The sequence below is a fragment of the Leptodactylus fuscus genome, chromosome 1 (genome assembly GCF_031893055.1).
Source record: "Leptodactylus fuscus isolate aLepFus1 chromosome 1, aLepFus1.hap2, whole genome shotgun sequence".
NCBI lineage: Eukaryota > Metazoa > Chordata > Amphibia > Anura > Leptodactylidae > Leptodactylus > Leptodactylus fuscus.
The window spans coordinates 210797259-210809299 of record NC_134265.1 but is presented as its reverse complement, the minus strand read 5'-3'; the positions used below and the strand labels follow the sequence as shown (position 1 = coordinate 210809299).

The 12041-nt window shown below is 42.1% G+C and overlaps 1 protein-coding gene across 1 annotated transcript in view; it reads left to right on the top strand.

Annotated features, from left to right (window-relative positions):
• The first annotated feature begins 10520 nt into the window (after positions 1-10520).
• The window catches only part of UNC13A (unc-13 homolog A), a 210686-nt gene continuing 209165 nt past the window's right edge, over positions 10521-12041 (top strand). Inside the window, exon 1 of the mRNA XM_075282689.1 lies at positions 10521-10950. Coding sequence (XP_075138790.1) covers positions 10929-10950 — 22 coding nt within the window. The 5' untranslated portion in view covers positions 10521-10928. The remainder of the gene's footprint in view (positions 10951-12041) is intronic.

The window sequence follows — 12041 nt, the reverse complement described above, 5'->3', positions numbered from 1 at the left end:
AAGTACCCCAATTAGAGGGTAGGCAGAAATAAGCACATTGGATGGGAGAAATTGTGTCGCCATAGCATGTCTAATTTGTAAAAAATTGTGTGTGGGGAATATTAAACTGCGCACTTAGGGAGTCAAAAGACCAAAACACACCTTGATCATACAGATCGCCCAGAGACACGACTCCAGACCTCTCCCAGCACCACACGTCTGGAAGAGCCAGGAGTTCGGTCAGTCCAGGGTTATGCCTCAGCGGCATCTCAATAGGGACACCGGAGTAGGATGTTACCCGTTTAGTCTGTTGCCAAGTCTGTCCCGCCAGTTTGTGGAGAGATAGCAACCTGCCCTTATGTAAGGTCGGACTTTCCAATACTGACTATAAGGTAGGTATAGCTAAATAATGCACTAAATGAACCTCCGGGCCAGGTAGAGAGTTAGAGAACAGCCAAGGCTTTAAATAACAGAGTTGCCCTGCAAGGTAATACAAAAAGAGGTCTGGTATGGTCATCCCATACTTTTCAGACACTGCAAGGTAGAGAGACGCAGCTTGGACTTGGAACCCCCCAAATAAAAGGAATAAATAGGGAATCTAACTGTTTGAAAAATCTGCGGGGCACTGACAATGCCACATGTTCTAGAATATATAAGCATTTAGGGAGTACCACCATATTAATAAGGTTTATTAAACCAGCTACCAACAAAGGCAAAGCTCCCCAAATTTAAAATTTAGCTTTAAAGTGACTAAGAAGGGGGGATACATTCAGGGTTAGGAAGCTATTATAATCATTAAAGATGTGAATACCCAGGTATTTGCAGGTATCCACCACCTTCAGGCCACAGACCAACTCTCCAGTAACCACCGGTAGGTGTGGAGAAATAGGCGTATATGAAGATTTAGACTAGGATGTGGAGGAAAACAACAGGACAGACTGTGTTCCTTCTGCTTGTTGGGAAGTGAAGCAGGATCCCCACAATTCTCCTCAAATAGGGAGGGTGTTGAGCTAAGACTTGTGTGATTAACTTGTTGATTTTAGGGCTGCATCCGTCTGGGGAAACAGTCGTCTGGCTGTCTGGCTGACTGACCGTGTGGACAAAATCTTTTGTGAGCCTATGGCTCGCAAATTCCAGAAATGATGCACTCCTCATGAAGTAAAACTATAATGCCTTGGAATATATTGAACCAGGCTTTTATTTCGACAGATATCACAAACAGATAATGTGTACAGGGTTTTTACATGCGGACATAAGATACGCACCCCTTCTTCAGATCTTTGCTGTTAGAACAACACTGGTTTTGATTGTAGCTGCCTCACAGCCGTGTGAGAGGAGATGTTACCTTGTCACCCTGACCCTGTTGACAGGTCATCATCTCTGCCAGGTCATCATTGGCAATGTCATCTTCATCATCTTCCCTGCTTTTTTTCTAAGACATAATCATGGTCATGCACACCCTTAGAACTTCAATCTCCAGATATCACCCTAGTTACCCTACCAGTACGACTACCACTAGTAGTAGTATCACACCCCATGCCACTAATACCTGAAACACCACCAACAGTTATCATTTCTTCATAATGTTCTTGCGCACAATGCTGACTATTCTCATCCAGCCCATCAAAAAGAGGAGGAAGACTTTCCAGAATAGGAGAAATATATAGCTCAGCAGGTGCCACATCACTATCAGGGATCTGTCAGTGAAGAAAGTCAAGGAGACATGGTTAACAGTCCAGAAAGGCCCATAGGTAAATTATATATTATGTAGGAGGAAGTGATGGAAGAACACACAGAAGCCTGACTTAAGATCACATCATGATGAAGCAATATCCTTCCATTATTGATTGAGACTAGCCAGCTAAATAATCAATAATTCAATTTTCAGGGAGTACACCAATCCTGCGGCTACTGGCGATGCCATGAAAACTAGGAATGGTATTGCTCTTACCACAAACATTCTTATTGTTTCCTATTGCCCTCTTTTTTCTTTTCATACTAACTTTTTTTTAATGCACGCAGACAGTGCTTAATAACTAACCAAAAAAACCAAACGCTGAAATAATGGATATTCTTTAGTTTACATTAGCGAAGGATGCACTAATTTTACTGTGTGTGATATATATCTAGAATTATATACGTCCTTGTGCAGACAGAGAGACACTTAAAATATTTTGTTCAGATTAATAACAATCCTCCTTCACACTGTTTATGGATCAGTTCAGACCATCTTGGAAAGAAAAACCCATGAAATTTCCAAATGTTTTTTTCTTTAAATTAGCGCAGGCGGAATTGGGTGAACACACAAAAACAAAGCTGAAATAGCAGAGATTCTTTTTACATTAGTGAAGGATGCACTACTAATACCAAAGTACTGTACTGCAGGCATGTCAAACTCAGGGTACCCCGAGGGCCACATGAGTAACAAGAGGTTGTTGCGAGGGCCACACACAGCAGCTAATGTCACGCACGTATTTTAACAGCAGTCATAAAAACAAGATATGAAGTAGTAATATGTAACAGCAACATATATATTTAACAAAAATACAGCAATTAAAAACTAAACATTTATTTGCTATCATTTTTTCAATCTTTTTTTTAGATTATAAGTGGTGATCAGTCAGCCTTGTTCTCTGAGAAGATTTTGTTAGTTTCATAAAAGAAAATTATCTATTTACATATACACCCTTCATCTGCCCCCAGATTCATGTCCCCCCATATCTGCCCCCAGATTCATGTCCCACATCTCTGCCCTAGATTTATGTCTCCCCCATCTCTGCCCCCAGATTCATGTCCCCCCATATCTGCCCCCAGATTCATGTCCCCCCATATCTGCCCCCAGATTCATGTCCCCCCATATCTACCCCCAGATTCATGTCCCCCCATCTCTGCCCCAGATTCATGTCCCCCATCTCTGCCCCCAGATTCATGTCCCCATCTCTGCCCCCAGATTCATGTCCCCCCCATCTCTGCCCCCAGATTCATGTCTCCACATCTCTGCCCCCAGATTCATGTCCCCCCATCTCTTCCCCCAGATTCATGTCCCCACATCTCTGCCCCCAGATTCATGTCCCCCCATATCTGCCCCCAGATTCATGTCCCCCATCTCTGCCCCCAGATTCATGTCTCCACATCTCTGCCCCCAGATTCATGTCCCCCCATCTCTGCCCCCAGATTCATGTCCCCCCATCTCTGCCCCCAGATTCATGTCCCCCATCTCTGCCCCCAGATTCATGTCCCCCATCTCTGCCCCCAGTGTCATGTCCCCTCCATCTCTGCCCCCAGATTCATGTCCCCTCCATCTCTGCCCCCAGATTCATGTCCCCTCCATCTCTGCCCCCAGATTCATGTCTCCACATCTCTGCCCCCAGATTCATGTCCCCCATCTCTGCCCCGTGTCATGTCCCCCATCTCTGTCCCCAGATTCATGCCCCCCATCTCTGCCCCCAGATTCATGTCTCCCATTTTTGCCCCCAGATTCATGTCCCCCATCTCTTCCCCCAGATTCATGTCCTCCATCTCTGCCCCCAGTGTCATGTCCCTCCATCTCTGCCTCCAGATTCATGTCCCCCATCTCTGCCCTCAGATTCATGTCCCCCATCTCTGTCGCCAGATTCATGTCCCCCCATCTCTGTCCCCAGTGTCATGCCGTCCTCTCCTTCATCTGCCCTGTTTCACGTTCCACCTCTATGCATACATACACACATTAAACTTACCTTCTCCGACGACTCCGAGTCCTCGCTCCCCCGCCGCACTCTCTCTCTCTCCCGCCTGCCGCGACCATCGCGGTCGCGGCTTTCCCCTCTGCTGTCGGCTCAAATGAATGAGCCGACATAGGAGGGAGCTGCCGGGGGCGGAAGCAATGAGATGCAATGTTTGTCACAATTGTATTTTCTTCATCATATAGAACTCCAGGAATGATGCAAAAATGGCCTGAGAACTGACTTCAAATGTCCTAAATCTCATATAGATGGAGCCAACCTACTACTTATGTTATGGTCTTGTACTTTGTTAAAAGCCTTTTGGTCAGGTGTTCTAGCTCTAGTGCACTGAGTATATGGAATAACTATACCAAAAAGCTATTTTCTATTTGTTACACTTTGGAGGGGAAAGTGATGGGGCATGTCAAATAGAGAATTATAGTAAAATAAAAAAAAAAATAAAAAAAACAAGAATGAAGTGTACAACATAAAATATATGTTGTAGAAGACATGGTAGAAGAGCAGAGGGTTTTTTTTTTTTAAATGTAGATTGTGAGCCCCATATAGGGATCACAATGTACATTTTTTTTTTACCTTTTTGTTTAAGTATGTCTTTGTAGAAAGGGAGGAAATCCACACAAACAGGGGGAGAACATACAAACTCCTTGCAGATGTTGCAGATGTTGTGGGAATTCAAACCCAGGACTCAAGCGCTGCAAGGCTGCAGTGCTAACCACTGAGCCACCGTGTTGCCCCATAAGAGCAGAGGGTTTGTTCCTGATGTCTATTGAGAAATCAGCAATCTAGGTAAAGGTAGTGGTAATTTACCTAAGAGGGTCAGCCCTCAAAAACAGGCTGGTTCTACATCAATACAATCTGCTTGCCTTTAGGACACTATGTATTACTGTGGGGAAGGACAACCATACAGCCTTCGATCATATTTGACCAGGGCCCCAAGGGTAAAATGTTAGGGTAAATGGAGAGTGGGCAGCTTCAATGGCAACCCATAGCCATGGACTGGCATGAAAAAAATCCAGGACTCTGGACATTGTTACTGCCATTAAATAGAGAAAGCTATCAGGTAGTGCAAGGTTTTGAGATCCATATAACTGAAACAGAATGTTAGGTTTGAGAAAGTAAGCCTTCAGCAGGGGAGAAGATTCATTTTGACTACATTTATTCCACTGTACAGTGGTGTTTCTGGGTAATTGCAGTGCTGATCCTATTACTTGAATAAGAATGATGCGGCTTTCTGTCCACAAGCCGTGTCTGGTACCTGGAAGCTGCTAATAAAGCTGATCTGTGTGGGGCTTCAGGTGTCAAACCCTGACAGATTATATACTGACATACCAATCAGCCGTCCTGTGGATAGATTATCAGTATAAAAAAATAGGCTGGAAAAACCCCTTTACTTGATCTGATGCTTGTTAGGATAGAAGTCTGTGCAGTGCACGACCACCTCATGGAGGCCATCACCGTGTGGAGGTATTGTGCTAGTATAGAGGTATTACTGGTCTCTATATGATGTGTTTTGTCTAGTAATTGTCTGTTTAGTGGTAATAATTCTCCCCAAGTATAGCGATACATACATAGTGGTGCAGACATGGTGGTTTCACGACTATATATATGTTTACAATTAGTTTTTTCCCTAATCTTTTAAGACTATATCAATGCCGCTGGAAGTGCAGCATTGACTTCTGAAATGACTAAATGTGACGGTGTTGGTATGTCAGGATTGGGGCCCAGCTTTTAATTTTGCCCAGGGCCCCATTTTCTCTAAAATCGGCCGTGAATATCTTGAATGGTAGGCTTTTATGAAAAAAGATGGTCACCCCTTTAGCACTTTCCCTGAGTGCTACTACTATGTGACCACTACAGAAAATAGCGATTCTTAATCATAGGCATCCTTGCATGTAGCAAAGAAGTGTCTCTTGCAAGCATTGTTTGTAGACCTAATGGTTCTGAGCATCAAACAGGATATGGGAGTGCTTCTCAGGCGTGTTTTATCTTTTAACATTAAAGGACGATATAGTCATGTCCTCCATGTGGAGTGAATGGGGGATGAAAGCGGGTTAGGGCAACTTAGCAAAGGGAGAGAAGTTAGGAATACAAATGAGGTATGGAGAGGGTGGGGGCACATTTCTCCAGGTGGTCCCACACAGTGGGAGCCTCACTGTATGGGAAGGTGGAAGGTAGGATACATGCCAGGAAAGCAGAAAGAGAGATAACCAAGTCAAAAAAGAGGTGGAGCAAGCCTGGCCCACAGAGAGTAGAGAAAGAGAAGAAATGTGAACGGGCGTATTGGCAATATATGCATAATAGTGAAAACAGGCAAACCGTGTAATAGTGCAAAAGGAGTACCAGGTACACAGTCTACATAAAAAACTCCTCATCACTGTTGGGAACCAGACATGGTGAAACCACCTCCTGCAATGGGGGGAGGTGCGGGGGTCAGAACAACAGAAGTTTCATAGCTTGCCTAGTAACTGCCCGGTCGAACCATCTGGTGAACCTGCCAGGTTGCAGTGGTGGAGGGGGCGGTATCATTACCTGGGAGGGAGCAGGGGCAGGATGGGGTACAATTCTGCCACTGAGTCCTGAGCACTTATAATTGTGCTCGCAGCAGCTGGCTGTACTGAAGCTGTCGGCTGCTTAACTAAGATAGTAGAATGGCCGCCAAGGGCAAGGCTAAGCCCTCAGCAGCCACAGCTACACCTGCAGTGGGAGGAAGGCATGCATCAGTCCTCGCATGCGAGCCCCCCCCCCCCCCCCCCCGATGGGATTTGCATATATGGGGACACATGGGCTTCCCATAGCCACACTCCTGAACTGGTGGAAAAAGAGGCAGCCAAATAAAAGTATTATGCCTCAATATGACATTTAGCATTGTGTGCTACAAGGTTATTGTCCCTGGATTTTAGGAAGTCCCTCACAGCCCCACACAACCTGTCATAGGGTATGGAGATGTAGAAGGCCTCCACATCTATACTTGCCAAGTAGACATTTGTCGAAAGCAACAAGTCCTCTAATCAAATGAGGACCTCAGTAGTGTCCTTTACAAATAAGGGCGGCACTATAACAAAAGGTTGTAGGACTTTTTCAATATACAGTGAGATGTTTTGCATGGTACTATTAATTACAGCACTACCTAACTACCTACCTAATTTCAGCCCACCCTTGAGCGGTGACAAACATAACAGGAAGCTCTAGTCAGGTGCCGAGGTAGTAGGAAATTAAATTTGCTTTCACTAATAAGATGACTGTCACTAACTGTGATCAAAATTTCCTTAAGTTCCAAAAGATAGGAATTTTGTAGGATCTTGGGGGAGTACCTCGTAGCACTCATGGCCCTTCAGGATGGCTCTACACATGTTAATTTATTTTGATTGGTCCATAATAACCAAATTTCACCCCCTTATCAGAAGTCTTCCACAATATTAGAGCTATCCTGTTCAAGACCCTTAATACTGACCCTTCATTTCTCCTCTTTCTGTCTGGGATAGATTGGAACAATGTAATGACTGCTTCAAATCTATCTGTGAAAGTTGGTTGATAACTGCCTTTAAAAAGGCATCAATAGCAGTATCTTCAAAGATCGGTGGGAATCTTAGTGTTCCTACAACACAAGCTGTATTCAAGACTGTGGGTTACAATTTTGTAGCTGTTGGAGAAATAATGGCACACAAGAGTGCACACTACTTTGCAGACTCATATTGCTGGTCTCCTCCAGACCTCTGGCGCAAGTCTAACTTGGACCACACACGTCGTCAGAGTTTAATCCTCATGCAACAAATCCTTAGTTTTACCAGTCCCATTGAGGTCCCTCTGGTCACAGAGATGCATTACAGTGGCTTTGTCATGTGGGGTGAAGAAAGTGTGCTATCTGGGATTTGTATATTGTGTGATCTGTGTGTGATGTTTTCTTCATTAATTGTATATAAATCTCCATTGAATAGTGGTATCATTTCACAAGTACACATTTATCTTTATGAATCTTTATTTGTTCCCCTGATCTTAGTTGTACACAGAACTGCTGAATTTTTCTGCAGCATATTGGATGTTGTTTTCCCAAGACTGCATTTTCTATCCTAGCATGCATGCACTGCTGACTATAGACGAGTTCATACAAGGCAAGCTTGCATACAGAGATACACACCTCCCCCTTCCTCATGCTCTCTTTCTCCCTAGAGCTCCACAGCACCAGCTGAGGCATGAAATATAGGTTTTTATTATATAGAGACTGGAAGGAGCATGCACATCTCTTAGTGGCATTTGAATGGTACAAATTTTGCAAATCAGGTGTGTTCACTCCTTCTCTGTCCCTCCCTTTAGAGTCTTCTCCTCTTCTGACGTCAAACGGAGCTCTCCACAGCTTTGGTGCTGAAACATAAAGATGGCAGACAATGTGCCCAGTGTAACAGAGTCATTATGACCAGCTCAAGACAGAGAAGGGCACTGACCAGCTAACGCTGCCAGAGGGAGTGGTGGGCATCATTGCCTGCTCCACACTAGGCATCAAACACCATGTCGCTGCTATGCGTGGGAGGTAAGAATCATGACAGGAAGCCCATGTCAGTTTGGGTGTTGGCTGCCACTTCATTTTTTCATGTTGCTTTCTGCCATCTTCCTTTAATGGAATATAGTAATCTATTACAGTACTGGTTTGTTTGTTTCATTCATATATATGAGGCACATATAGATATATACTGAAATATGTTGGCTACGGCAGAATATGGGGGTAATAGTCTTCTATTTGTGTGATGGGTGTGTGTGCCTTTACTTGATGAAAAAAATTTGTGTATGCTTATATTTAGGAATATTTGGAAGTAGTAAGATGGGCTAAATTGTCAATTATCTATAGATATTGATATTGATACTGTTTAGCAAATGTAATATATTGTTGAATTCATCCATCTAGCTATTATATCCTTCAATCCTATGCATATTTATGCTTTCATTAATCTAAATATTTCATCTATGTAATATTTATCTAATCTTCTATCCATTCATTCATTCATCAAGTGCATATAAGTGTATATATTGTGTAAATCAGTATCTAATTTTTACTCTAACACTTCCCATCTTTCTATTGATCTATTCATCCATATCTATTTATCTATCTATCTATCTATCTATCTATCTATCATCTATCTATCTATCTATCTATCTAATCTCTTTTCTATCCATTCACCCACTCGGTCAGTTTCATGTGTATTTATCACTCTAAATGTTCTATCTCTATCTATCTATCTGTTGATTTATCGATCAATAATCATAGTTAGTTTTCTATTGATCCATTTTTCAATCCAGTATCTATTTATCTGAAGTCTTCTACACACTGTTTTATATAGTGTTGTCAGAGTCCCCAACCTCTCTGTCTGTCCCTTATTCTTTCCCCAATGCCCCTGGTTTCGTGTATATAGTGTGCTGTGCCTTCCTGTATACTGCCCCATGTACAGATTCACTGTTCCCTGTGGAGCTGATTCTGCGTTTTTTACTGAGTGAGGAATTTATGAATAGAAAATAGAGAGATGACGTGAGCAGAACAAAAACGGAGGGGGAGATGGGTTATGTTTTGCATAGACTGAATCTAACTTGCTAGCTATCTGCATGTCTGGATGTCTATTTTAATATTTATATATTACATTTATTGTTCAGGGATTCCACTTTTATGTTAAAAAAAATGATACCTAGTTTATTCACTGTGTATATTCTAAGAAATGGGAGTTTTAGCTGACACTATGTATGGCGCTCCCCATGCTGCACATAATATATGTTATAATATATGAATATGATTTCATGTATTTCATACATATAACTCCTGACAAGCAAATGAATTACTGTGTGACTATATATGTATGCATACATCTACCTTTATACATCCAGCAAGGTCTAAGATGTACAAGCTTAATCTGAAAATACATGAAATTAATATTTCGCCTTTTAGTCATAACTATGACATAGGTTAAACAACCATCATTTTGCATACTCTCTTGTGTACTATATCAAATAGCCATATATGAAGACATGACAGCTCAGTAGATTTAGCTCATTGTGTAACTGTGACGGCTGCTGAAAATTGTTGCAATCATATTTCTGTAGGTCTAAAGTGTCGTTTAGACGTGGGTGTATGTGTATGGTGTGATATCTGGTGGAATAGGAAGAATTTTCCTTGTACAGTTCTATGCAGTATATTATATTTAATATGCTGCTGTTTATTTTCGGATGTCTCTTTTGTTCCTCCTCTGCGATTTCCCATTCATTCTTTCCCTCACTGTTTTACTTCCTCTTGAAGCATTGATTTTCTGTAGAGATCTTGGTATGGTTTAAATAATAGGAGGCGAGCTGACTCCCCAGCCCTACACAGGCATACACCCTCCCCCTTCTCAACTTCTCCCTAGAGTTGCAGAGCATCAGCTGAGCCATGAAATAAAACAACTGCTCACACAATTCCTTAAAAGCCATGAAATACCAGAAGAGCCGAATATTCGGAATCAAAAACAAGCTGAAGGTCCTCTAGAAATGGATGTACGTGTATAGTGTCATATCTGTTGGAATAGAAAGGATAGGTTAGGAAGGATGTAGTACACAGAACTGCTGAATTACTCTGCAGCATATTGGATGTTGTTAACCCAATGACTGCCTTTTCTATCCTAGCATGCATGCACTGCTGACTATAGATGAGTTTATATAGATACTCATGTTTATTGCCTCTTTCTTTCCTCCTCGGTGATTTCTTAATTTTCCCTTTTTCCTTATCTGGAAGCAATGATTTCCTGTAGAGATCTTGCTATGGTTTAAATACTAGAAGGGAGGCAAGCCGCCTGCCCATCTCCACAGAGCTGGCATACAGAGATACACACCTCCCCCTTCCTCATGCTCTCTTTCTCCCTAGAGCTCCACAGCACCAGCTGAGGCATGAAATGTAGGTTTTTATTATATAGAGACTGGAAGGAGCATGCACATCTCTTAGTGGCATGTGAATGGTACAAATTTTGCAAATCAGGTGTGTTCACTCCTCCTCTGTCCCTCCCCTCAGAGCTACACTCCCTTCAGCCCCTTCTCCTCTTCTGACGTCAAACGGAGCTCTCCACAGCTTTGGTGCTGAAGCATAAAGATGGCAGACAGTGTGCAGTGTGTGACAGAGTCATTATGACCAGCTCAAGGCAGAGGAGGGCACTGACCAGCTAACGCTGCCAGAGGGAGTGGTGGGCATCATTGCCTGCTCCACACTAGGCATCAAACACCATGTCGCTGCTATGCGTGGGAGGTAAGACTCACGACAGGAAGCCCATGTCGGTTTGGGTGTTGGCTGCCACTTCATTTTTTCATGTTGCTTTCTGCCATCTTCCTTTCATGGAATGTAGTAATCTATTACAGGACTGGTTTGTTTTATTCGCATATGTGAGGCGCATATAGACATATACTGAAACATGCTGGCTACGGCAGAATATGGGGGTAATAGTCTTCTATTTGTGTGATGAGTGTGTGTGACTTTACCTTATGAAGAAAATATGTGTATACCTATAATTTAGGGCTATTTGGAAAAAAGCGAGATGTCTGCAGCCATGAAATTAGTAAAACTGTCTATTATCCTTATATATCCATCCCTCTTTTATGGGGTACTGTGGGGATCACTACAAGATACTGTTTAGCACATATGGTTGCATTCATCCATCTATCTAGCTATTATATCCTTCAATACTGTGCATATGTATGCCTTCATTAATCTAAATATTTCATGTATGTAATATTTATCAGATCTTCTATCCATTCTTTCATCAAGTGCTTATAAATGTATATACTGTGTAAATCAGTGTCTATCTTTTAATCTAACACTTACCATCTTTATTTTGATCTATTCATTCATATCTATCTAATTGCTTTCCTCTCCATTCATACACTCAGTTTCATGTGTATTTATGTAGTCATCACTCTAAATGTAGTATCTATCTATCTATCTATCTATCTATCTATCTATCTATCTATCTATCATCTATTTATCTATCTTTCTATCTATCTATCTATCTATCTATCTATATTCATTCATTTATCCATCAACATCATATGTATCTGTGCGTAAAATTTTTGTTAGTTTTCTATTGATCCATTTTTCAATCCAGTATCTATTTATCTGAAGTCTAAAATCAGCCATATATCTATGTATTTCTACATCAGCTCTCTGACAATTATTGAATGCCTACCCTGTCTCCTACACACTGTTTTATATAGTGTTGTCAGAGTCCCCAACCTCTCTGTCTGTCCCTTATTCTTTCCCCAATGCCCCTGGTTTCCTGTATATGGTGCGCTGTGCCTTCCTGTATACTGCCCCATGTACAGATTCACTGTTCCCTGTGGAGC